Consider the following 12,378-nt stretch of genomic DNA (forward strand, 5'->3'; position numbering starts at 1 on the left):
GTTTAAATAATTTGTCTACCTGGAAGATTTGACCCTCTTTGAAGCGTCGAGTCCGCTGCGACTCACTCCATTGAAGTGGACCTACAGCGCCTACTGTGCGTCGCGTCTCAGTCTCTCCGCTGGAAATATACAAGTGTGAAAAAGATGAGTACGCTCTGAGGAGGTCGGATGTCATCCTCTGTTTTTATCCTCATGCTGCGCTGCTTTTGATAGGCTTTCTGTTTTAATTTTTAATTTTTTTTTTCATTTTTTGTGTTTGGCTGCGATAATTCCACTCGAAAAAAATGCTTTATTAATGTCGCCTCGTCCGTGCGCTCAGCCGAACTCAACTTCACGGTCTTTTCCGGGGATTTTGTGGAGACTAATTCCGGACAGTGACGGATCACAACACTCACCGAATAAGGTAAAAAGCACACCGTTACAAATAGTATTTCACTTAATTAATCAGTCAGCCATACCGTAGTATCCATACGGTATCGTAGCATACCTATTTGGATGAACAAAAACAAACACAACTTTAAAAAATTAATTAATGACTTTATTATACCAGTAGCGTGCAAAAAAAAGTGTTAATTTTTCATGAATTACAAAGCAGAGCTTTACAAATGCATCTCTCCTTATTCTAAAGCAGCACTGTACTTTATTTGAATTACATCTTCTTTGCTTCCACTCCTCTCCATTCTTTTTCTTCCAAGCAGGATCCATCAGGAGTGCAAGGAGAATGAGGAGTCACCGGGGTCGGGGGAAGCAGCATGAGTGGCCTGTGCATCTCCATTAGACTGACGGCCCTCATGTTTCTATGGAAGTGGTTAACACTAAGCCTGCTCCAGAGCTGGTTATCACTCGGGTCCAGTGGGGCGGACTCTGTCGGGGCTGGCTTCAGTGGCTCCACTGGGCCCCTGGGCTGGCTCCTGTCGGATAAGGGTCCTTTTCACAACTCTCAGGAGTTTGCAGATTTCACAGAGCGCTACCAGCAAGGATTCACCACCAAGTACAAGATTTACAGGTGAGAAACTGTCAATGACACTGTCAGGAGTGTATTTGTTCCTCAATGCTTAAAATAGATTTATTCAAGCTGTGCACCTAATTAGGCTCTGATTGTTGTGGCTGTGTGAAAAGATATAGAGGAAACTATAGAGACTAGATGTCACCATTCTTTTGTTTACACTGTAAAAAAAAAGCAGCTTTCATAGGTAGCAAATTGTTGAGAAGATTACTTAGTGGAGTTTCACAGTCACATGAAATCTCTGCGTGTATTCTGTATGGATTTGAGCTTCTTTGGGTGCAACTGCCTGCTTCCTCTTTTTGCGGGCAGCTGAGACATATGGTTGGAGTATGATACAAACTCTCAGAGTGCTGCATATCAGTGGAAACTCAAAGTGAAGATACCGCAGGAGGGTTTGGGCGAAGCAGCGGGACATAACAGATATCTGACTGAGCCTGTTGATGTGTGACAGTGTGTAGACAGGATGGCTTCAGAAGTGTGTGGTGTGAAGTATAGTGGGTGTGTGCTTAGAGGCAGCAGGGTATTGTTTGAGAGCTTGCAATGATGTATGATGTAATTTTTTTCTTCCTCCCAGTTTTTTCTGAGACAAAACTGAAAGTAAAGAGAAAGCTCCGCTTTTCAAGACGCGAACTTTCATGAATAAAGTAGATTCATATGAATATTTGGAAGAAAATCTTACACAGCATCCTTCATAATATGTTCTTTCAAAAAAAAAACAAAATTCACTCTGTCAACAATTTTCAGTCTTGCATCTCAGAATAAAAGATTGGCAAATTTATTACACATGAAATTTAACATGAAGTTGATGGATTAAAAAGAAAAAATGCAGCAGCAGGAGCCATAAATCTCAACTCTGCGCAGCAGTCTCTTATTGTTGGCAGTCTGTGTTTATGCAAGTGTAGATGTCTGTTTGTGATAGTGTTTCTCCAAGTTTGAACCTTTTCATAAAGGAAATATTGCAGCGGTTCAACCGTACACACGTTTATTGCATTATGAAAGGGTGACGCCTTCTGTATCAGTGTGTAAATCATATTATAGCTCTCCACTTTTTCCACAAATTACCATACTAATTTGATTTTATTCACATGACATTCCTGTCAGGTTTTCTATGTGAGATGGTCCTCTATGTTCAAGGAAGTTTAAGGGGTACTTTGAACCCTAAACAGGATAGATAACCCCACATTGAACGTTTATTCACTAATTCCAGTCTTTTCAAAGCTGTTAAAGTTTTGTTAAAAGCCAAAAAAACAGCATTACACTTTGACAGAAGATAACATGTACTATATCTGATAGTGACTGGGGGTGTGCGTTTGATTGTTAGTGTGGCAGGTAAGTGTGTTGGTACTCGGTGATGACATTGATGTCGGAGTGTCCACAGTCGCGCAGTGGAGGAGCTGTTGCCAGCTGAATAGAGGGTTGACTGACACTGGCATTTAGCAGCTGACAGGGGTGACAATGCCAGGCAAAGATAGAGAATGTAGCGCTGTTGGCTCCCCCACATCCATCATTTCCTCCTTCACTGCCTCTCTACTGGCGTCTCTTTTCCAATTCTCGGGATGTCTTCATACCGATATTTCTTCCTTCTTGTCTCTTTGTCCTCCTCCACCTTCTGCTCCCCACCCAATGCATGCAAATTGAGGGGATAATTTGCATGCATGAGAATAATCTTTCACTTTGCAGATGTTTTATCTTCACTTTTGTTTCCAAAACTTTAGTTCCAAGCTCTTTAGATGGTATATTGTATAACCTACTCCATGACTTTTACTGACCTCTATCAGCAAATATCTGGAAATGCACACTTGACAAGTCTATAACCATCCTTTCCCCTTGGGCTACGGTGGCCTTTTCAGTTTTCCGCTGAAAAATAACAGCCTGTTGGCTAATTAGAGAGCAGAAGAAGAAGAAAAAAATTATACAGGCACTCAAATAAAAAAGGTGAAGCATTGCGTTGAAACAGAAAATAACATTCAAATATTGTCCTTGGCTTGAGAAATAATGCCTATGAGGCTTTAGAATAACTTGTATACCCAGCATTGTCATGCATTGCTGAGCAGTCGAGGATACTGAGAGAACTGAAGAGATCAGAAGTGCCTCCAAACTGTTATGGGTTACGCTGTTGTCTTTTTCCCTCTTTTGGGGTGGGATCTACAACAAACTCATGAATTTTGAAAGCCAAAAATCCAGGCAAAGTATTCATTGAGTCATTTGTATTGATCAACAACACCATACAGCCTCTTGCAGACACTTTACAACCCTTTATGGGTCAGTAAAAGTCCCGTTATTGCCTCTTGAATCATCACCACTGAGGTTTAGACTTGGATAACGATGCACAAACTGGCATCATGTGGAACTGTGGAGGAGCCAAAATGTTCTCACTTATGATAGCTTTTCTCACACAGATTTCACAGAGACTGGGAACATGCATAATGAACACAGACAACAAGAAAATATCAGTTAGTTTTGAATGATTATCAGGCCCAAAGACGGGTAAATGAAGACATTAAAGTCTAAAGGCTTCCTGCCTTTATCTCGATGTCTCTATTTCTCATTTTGTCTTTTCTCTTCCTGCTGTCTCCCTCCCTCCCTCCCTCCCTGCCTACTCTGTTGAATGATCTCAAACCAATTGCTCTCCCTCGCTCATAAATATTCCCCAGAGCTCAGTTGGCCTTTCCCGTCAAGGGGCAGGAGAGAGGGAGTCAGGGACGAGGGGAAGACCTGGGGGAGCTGGAGTGGCTACAGAAAGAGGTGCCACTGTTTTATCCCCCCCTACTGGCTGGCTTCTACAGTGGATCGACTTGTAGTCATTTCTAATTTTAATAATTTAATAAAACTGTAGGGTTTGTTGTTTTGTTTTTTTTTTTTTTTTTTTGGAACTGTCCAGAAAAGAAGCTGTAAAGTGCTTAATTTTCACTTTTTAAAATGTTGTCTCTGAACTGCATTAAATGGACAGATTAAAGAGCTTGGAGAATCACAGCTTTCTGTCGCTGTGGTGTACTCTGCAACAATGCATGTACACACACACACACACACACACACACACACATACATATATATATATATATATATATATATATATATATATATATATATATAGATATATATAGATATAGATATAGATAGATAGATATAGATAAATATAGATATATAAAGAAGAGAAGATGTGATTTTTTTGGACTGCATATCCTCTAAGTGAGATACATTTTTTTCAAGGTCTGATGAAATAACTAGAGGAAAAAAAAATCAATTCACTGAATTCAAAAGCAGTGACAAAGCGGCGGAGAGGCACTTAGCGGTATTACTTCTACTGTGATTGCAAAAAAACGCACCTGTTATATCAGCTATAATGGCAACTTTAAAACACCTGGCCGTTATTCCAGGTTCACTTTTTTTTTCTTCTTCTTCTTCTGCTTCTCTCATCATGGCGAGAATCAAATCTTACGACAGCTCCGTGGCTTTCATCTCACTCTGAAAGCGGCTCACACTGATAACGCAGGATTAAATCAGGTCTTGAGGTAGAAGGCTTTTTTTTCTTTGCACTTCCTGCTTACATGTGCATGAGGGGTCAAAATGGGTGTAAAAATGAACAAAGGCATGTTTCATTGAATAATTTAGAAGGTTGTGGTGTTGTGAAATTCTGACTGAAAATGAGAGAAGCTCCTACTTCGAGATTCCTTGGGTGTAGTTGAGCCATAGCCACAGACAGTAGCATATTAGTCAAAATGTCACCTCCTCCCTTCTTCTTCTTCATGGGCCATAACTTTTATATCACGCCTCATCTCCTGTGTTTTCTCCTCTCTTTTCTCCTGTCAGCCCACTGGCTATCACATTGACTTCATTTGATGTAAGGAGTCGTCTCTTGTAATTATGGAGTGATTAGTGTTTCAATTATATGCAGACATGTTTGCGGATTGGATGGGCTGCAGAGGCATGATGTTACAATACCTGTCATTGAGCTCTGTCTTCCTGAGCTTTATCCGTCCTCGTGTTTATGACTTTGCTATTGTGTTGTGAATGCTTTTGATGGGAAAGCACATTTAAAAGGAGATTATGAAATGGAACGGAATAAATGGGTATACAACCGCAATGAAAAAGCAATGAAGAGAGGAGAGCAGGAAAAAAAAGAGAACGGTAACATAATAACATAATGCACTGCAATGCAACACAAGGCTTTTGTGAGCCATGGAAAAACACTAAGGGTGCACATGAATTATTTAATGGTTAAGGATGAAATATGAAACTTTTGATGTATGTAATGAATATAGTGTATGGCCATTATTAATATGTGCATATTTCTCAAATCAACATAAATTCCTGTTTTGAAAAATGGCATAGTAGCTCTTTTCACTGTTTGGGTGTTCTATACATTTTCGAGTTGTGCTGAGTAGTGAGCATTACTTTTGATGGTCCAACTAATTTATCATTTGTTACCTTGCAGCTCAGTGACTTATAGGTTATGCATATCGGCATCTACAGTGTTTTGAAAAAATGAAAGGCTGCCATACAAAAGAGCCATAGATAGAGTGTGAAAGCTTTACCACTGCAGGCTCTAGTGAGAATTATTGGACTTAAATCTAATGATGCACCGGAGACAACGCAAATGTGAAGACCACTGCAAGAGAGTTGTCTTTTAGAGACCTCCTGTAGCTGTAGAACTAAAATATGCTTTAAGACAAGCACATCTTTTTTTGTTTGTTTGTTTTTGTTTTTGTTTTTTTTTGTTTTTTGTTTTAAAGCAAGACAAATTTTGTTTTAACCAAATTATAGAACTTGTTTTCAACCGAGTGATATTTAGACTTTACTGAGTGAACTGAAGAGTTAAACAAGACTTGTGTTCTGTCCGGGGGTGGGGTGTATCCCTCCCCCGGCAGGTAATCATACCTCGCTCAGGCAAACTGTGAGGGGCTGACAGCCTCTCCATGGCAGCTAGTCTGTGCTGTCATGACAGTGGGACAGAATAGCATGAATATATCTCCAGTCGTTTATAATAAATATGTTTCGGATTCGAAACCCAAACACAGAGGTTCAACACTTATGAAATTTACATAAATTGCCACCTCTGTTGGGTTACATTTTCATTTCACTCATATATTTTTTTTGTCATGAAAAAAAAAATAATAATACAAACACAAATCATGTCAAGCAATTTAAAGAAATTAAAAATCCTCTGTTTTCCTTCATTGGTTTACCCACAATAAAGTATAGATGATTGGATCCAGTTGGTTCATTTCACGCTTCATTTATTGTTGATGCTGTGTCTTTAAATTCAGAACACATTCCAGCATTTCCCCCCTTTGCCTCTTCACTTTTTCTGACTTACATAACCAAATCAAATCTGACCTTGTGGTACACATTGTGGAATGCATTTGCCTGCAGTTCTTGTTGATCCTCAAGGCAATGGTCTTGTTTGTTTATAATCAATATATTAGTGTCAGGGAATTATTGTGGTAAAGCTTTTTGCAAACACATTACAAAACATATCCAGGAACGGCACAAGTGAAATGTAGTTTCTTTCCAGACTGCACTTTCCTCTTCGGCACAAATACCTGAGTAACTCCTTTCAGTGCGAACCATGGAAGAGACCAGTCTGTTTGTCGTGCTCAGTCAGAGGTTGAATGTGTCTTGAGGACAAAAACTGAGCAGTCCCGTCTTCTTGATAACCAGCAGCAACGGCAGTGACGAGGACTTCAGCCAGCGCGGAGCTTATGGTTTCTGACAAGTGTGTGATGGGAAGTTACTGGGGCCAGAGGTTTACAGGGGCAGTGCTTATGAAATTACTCCTCTTGAGTGTTTTTGCTTGAGTAAATATACCACTGATAGTTAGAATTACGCTCATAAAATAGAAGTAAGTAAAGTTGTTATTGAAGGTGATGTTTCATCCCACTAATGTCAGCTGGATTTTGTACTAGAATGCATCTGCACAGTCGAGTTTCTTTTGAATAAGGTGTAAACTAACAACAAAAAAAATCACACGAGCCTCCCAAATATATAATGTAGAAAATAGAAAATATATCCGCATGTGTCACCCAGAACAGTTTGTTTTTGTTTTTAATATCTCAATACAATCATCAAATTAAAAAGAAACAAATCAGTCAATGTTTTTAGCTTCAATCCATCCATTCATTATCCAGCCCACTTGGTCCTTCACAGGGTCGAGGGGCCTGGAGCCAGTCCCAGTTGCTGTGGGCAAGGGTGGGGTCCACCCTCCACAGTTCACCAGTTTGTCTCAGAGCCAACACATATAGACAGACAACCATTCACTCGTACATTTATACCTAGGACCAATTTAGAGTTATCAATCAACCTAAGATGCATGTTTTTTTTACCATGGGAGGAAGCCGGAGAACCCAGAGGGAATCCACGCACACTCGGGAAGAACATGCAAACTCCACACAGAAAGGCCCCCGGCGCCGGCTGGTATTTCAACCCAGGACCTTGGCAAGAGCGCTAATCACTGCACCACTGTGTGGCCCTTTTGATGTTTGAAACTTAATTCACAAAATATAGCAACTTTATTTATATGCCTTCAAAGATGATCGATAATGCTATGACAAGGTAAAACTGAAATTTTTAAACACTAAAATAGACTTAAAACTGTTAAAACAAGAATCCAGAGAATGAAGCTTTTCCTCAAACTCAAAAATGCAGCAGATTGATTTTATGTGTTTCATGAATCATTGATCAAATCAGTGTAAATCCAAATGTTTTGCATGAGGTGCTAAAGTGAACATGCAAAGCCTTTGTTGAATTTTAGGTTGTCCGCTTACACAACAATGGTGCTCAGAGCCACTGAAAACACAACTTTTTGAAAACAGCTCCCCAGGTTGAGCTTTTTGAAAACAGCTCCATGTGTTCTCCCTGTAAACTGGGCAAAATGCAACTTTTCTGAAATACCTGTCACTGCGCATGTGTACCACACCTGTGGTAAATAATTCCTCTGCACATGGTCAGTAGATGGACAATAGCAATATTTGCCTCCGGTGTCATGAGTGTCCTGACTCCCAGTCCATTCTCTCCCGGGATCTGATCGTTTTAGAGGCGCTCATAATGACAATTCAACTTGGTCGTCTGTCCCTACAAATTTCCGTGTACCTGCCATTATTAATGTATTGATCATATTGTTCTCTGTCTTTATGAGTGTGTGGTGTCATTACAAAAATAACCAACAAACACCCACTAGAGTCCAGACAAGTAAAATGCTTTGCGTTAAAAGTTTCTGCTTTTTCTGTGTAAACAGTCAAAGCTTAAGTTTTCTTCTCTGAGCAACCCAATCCCCAGAGAAAATTATTCAGTAATTCTGCAAACCATTGTCATTGAATGCCCATGTTCATGAATGAAAACTAAGTTTCTTATTGCAATTTCTAGATTGCGGCTAATGACTTTTATTATTCTCATATTCATGGTGACAGTATATACCGGACAGAATTATAACTCCTTCGGATTTAAGTACCAATATAAAATGATATAGTTTTGATAAACACTATATTTTATGTGACATAATGATCAGTGTATATTTTACAGTGGTATGACTTTTTATGCTGTAGAGCATTTTTTTTTCCAATCATCCAGAATTTTGTGGTTCAGTCTTTGTTGCACTGTTATTGTATCAAAGTGTCCTTGAGCAAAACACTGAATCCAAGGTTGCTCCTAGTTGAGGGACCTTGCATGGCAGCTGTTGCCAATTGCATTTGTATGAGTGTGAATGAGTGAATTTGACTAAAAGTGCAAAGACCCTTGGGCCTACTGAAACCATGAAAATGTGCTTTATGAGTGAACTTCATTTACTATTCACTTGCTGAGCATGTGCTTTCAAAAAGGGAATTGCAAGGATTACCTTGAAAGAAAGTTGCATTTTTTTGTCCGCCTAATAAATCCAAACTAATATGTCCTTTTGTTCTCGTTTTGCTTATGTTTTTTTTTCTTCTTTTTTTTGTTTTTAATTTAAGATTAGAATATCAAGTTGTACTACATTCTGGCATTTGTGGGAAACTGACACATTGTTTATGGCCTCTGTCTACATGACGCTGTCTTTCGCTGTTTTTCTCTTTTAAAAACTTAAAAACATGGTGCAAACGTACTGTCATTAAACGCCACGACTTGGGCTGTGATTTTTCTCATTTCCAGTGTGGAAGCAAACCTTGGGTGTCTGAACTAACGAAGGCACGCCGAACGGCCCGGGTAGCAGCAATGAGACGCCCAAACATCACCATAACTAACTCCACTAAACAGATAAAGGATGAGCTCAGCTTCAGACAGCTGTTTAAATCTGTGGTCCACCGAACGTGGTCATATGGATCTACTCCGCTGGTCTCAGTACAGTCCATAGATTTTTTTTTTTCCTTTATGTAGTCTGCTTTTTTGTAATGTTTGAGGGTCTCTGGTAGCGTACCGAGTATACCTGCGCCATGTGAACAAAACCCGATGGCGACCGTGGATCACAATGCTTTGTAAAATGACATACCTTTTCAAGCTCTACAGACTTAATAACATTGGGTTTCACAATGCCATGTATTTGTGGTTTGCAGAAATTAATGAAAAAAAAAAAGTCTGAGTTGTATTTTTTTCTGGGACTTTCATTACAATACATGCAGTTAGAAAATGAAACATAACAGAATCCACGCTAAATGAATGCGCATGTTATTTTGGCTTATTGTCTCAACCTTGCTTATATTAGAATGTGACGTAATGTTTTAAAGAAATTAACTTGTACATCATCTTTTGAAAGAAAGTTAACAAAGTGATTTATAAAAATACAACAGCAATGAAAGAGTAACAGAAACACCAATCAGACCGGCAGTAGGTACTTGTAAAGAAATATAGAATAGAAAAGTCACAGGAATAACCAGAGCAAATAAACCAGGAGCCAGATGTGAGATATGATATGAGCACAGTATTGCAAACAGAGAAAGATAAAATAAAATAAATACATGTCGTAATGGCATTGGAAATTAAATGCAAGCCTGTAAAACTGCATGTAAAAACATTTTGTCAACATTATGTTCCCAGACAGGCTGGCCCATAGCCATGGGTCTCAGATCATATGTAATGCAGCACAATGGGACACAACATGATCAGTGTGTGATTGAATGGAATAAGGTACGATAGGAAGCAATACACCACAAGGCAATAGAAATCATTAGTGTCATATTTTAAGACAAAATTATGACACAATTGCATATGATGTGATATGATACATGATATGATGTGATAAGACATGATGGAACAAAAGAAGCAATATGGTGAAGTTTCACACGGTGTGTGATATGACATAAACTGATAACAGGAAATATAGGGTGTGATACGATGTAATATGGTGCGATGCTGATCAGTACAGTATAAAATGAATTGATATCTGATAACGACAAATGATGTGACTTAATAAAGTGATACTATGCAATACGTCATGAGGTAAGATGATGATACAATGTAATATGCTGTTGGATGAATCAGATAGAATAGATTACAATATGATATGATGTGCTCGTATTTTACATCACCAGGTATGATGCAATACATTACACTATGATACACGATGTAATATGATACAATACGATACAAGATGACAGAATACAATGAGATATCAGACAATAAGATGCTATCCAGTGTGATAAGATAAGATCTCATATGATCCAGGGTTAAACAATGGGGTATGAACCATGTTATGGTACAAAAGATGATACAGTGTCATACTCTAGAATGTATTACAGTACAACAGGACACAATACCATGTTGTCAAATGCAATTTTCTAAACAGGTGCAACTGCATGGAATATATAATATGGACTGACTCGTAAAAAAAACTGACTCATAAAACTGAAATGTTGTTGCTGAATTTCGCTGCGTTGTTGATCTTTGGTGTTTCATGTGTGGCTATGAAGATTCATTGTGCAAATCAACAGTGTGTGGCTCTAATCTTTAAAAGCCTATGGAAGCATGCCATTGACAGAAATTGTCACAAGTAGCAGGATTTACTTTAGCTGGTAGCTTTTGTGTGATACGTTTAATTTATTTGCGCGTGCTGTGTGGCTGCGAGCTGGAACATGTATGCGGAGCACGTATTAACAGTATGTGTGAGCCTCATTATGGAGACAAAGCGAGTCCCAGCATTCCTTGTTTTGTGTGTGAAGAGCGGTCTCCTGTCGGCACTGTAATGACAAATTGCAGTACAAAAGGGATAAGCAGTATCTTTGTCAGTAAAACCTCCTACAAATCATGATCTGACTGTCTCTGAGTCGCCCTTGCTTTTTTTTTTTATTTTATTATCACCCGTGTAGTAATACTCATGGAAGCAAAACTCCCCCAAAAAAGAAAAAAAAGTACCTTTTTTTTTCTCCAAAATTAATATTTTGGACTAATAAATTAATATCAATAATTGCCAAAAACAAGCCACTAGAGATGGTCTGGAAGGAAACAGAGGAAAAAAGGAAAAGGAGAGAGTCATGATTTCATACAAATGGTCCATTTAAGATGTGCGAAGTCGTAAAAATCGTTTTGGTTGGATGGTAACATCAAATAATCAGTTCAATCAGACATTTAAGTCAAGGAAATGATCGCTGAAATTGTTTTATGTCTGTGGAACCAGACCCTACTTTAACAGAAGTGTGAACAATGATTCCCTTCATCCAACATGCATGCATGAACATATAGACATTACATCTTACTTAATGATACATAAAGAGCTAGCTGTGGTGGACTCGGCTGGAGCCACACATTGGCATTAGCAGGGGTTTTGTCCGTATGTGCATCATAACAGATTATAAGGTCATCGCAAAAACACCTGTATTGACTGTTGCCAGTAAGCTGGCTTACATGCAGCTGATCGATAAGCTGCTGATGATGGGATTTAATGCCTTTATCTGAAGTATTGTTGCAATATACTTGAATGTCTTGCACCGCAGCTTTGCACAAACGTGAATATAACTTCAGAAAGTAGATGGAAATAGATTGAAATGTGAGATTGAGTCAATAGGTGAAATTTGTTGTTTGCAGAAGAGATTTTATAGCTGTACTGGTATGTTTTTTTTTAATCTTTTGTGCTAATCCTGACAATTGTCTGGAAAAGAAAACTTTATTTTTAGAAGCAGGGACTGGTGGATGTCTGGACACATGAACTGATGGCAAGCTTTGCCGCTTGCCTTCTGCAGTCGACCCCTAAAACTTTAAATCCTTAAAGAAACACTTGAACATGTTGGGGAATTAAATTTGTTCAGTTTTTTGCCAAGAGTTAGCTGAGAGGACGGCTTCTGCTCTCCTTCACATGTATGGCTCCACTGAGCAGATGATTAGTTTAACTTTACATAAAGGCTAGAAGCAGGAATGGCTTTCACAGGCTCCGTCCAAAGGTTTAGAAAAACTCCTATGGCAGCAACCCTGCA

General features: G+C 38.9%; 1 protein-coding gene across 2 annotated transcripts in view; it reads left to right on the plus strand.

Moving 5' to 3' along the window:
- The first annotated feature begins 300 nt into the window (after positions 1 to 300).
- brinp3a.1 (bone morphogenetic protein/retinoic acid inducible neural-specific 3a, tandem duplicate 1) overlaps positions 301 to 12,378 on the plus strand; it is a 75,305-nt gene continuing 63,227 nt past the window's right edge. The window contains exons 1-2 of one of the 2 annotated variants that reach the window (XM_030082545.1): positions 301 to 403; positions 699 to 1,006. In XM_030082545.1, the coding sequence (XP_029938405.1) occupies positions 753 to 1,006 (254 nt within the window). In that variant the 5' untranslated portion in view covers positions 301 to 403; positions 699 to 752. Of the gene's footprint in view, positions 404 to 695; positions 1,007 to 12,378 lie in introns of both variants that reach the window. The other variant, XM_030082546.1, reaches the window with a different exon arrangement.

Source organism: Salarias fasciatus, chromosome 23 (assembly GCF_902148845.1).
Source record: "Salarias fasciatus chromosome 23, fSalaFa1.1, whole genome shotgun sequence".
Lineage (NCBI taxonomy): Eukaryota > Metazoa > Chordata > Actinopteri > Blenniiformes > Blenniidae > Salarias > Salarias fasciatus.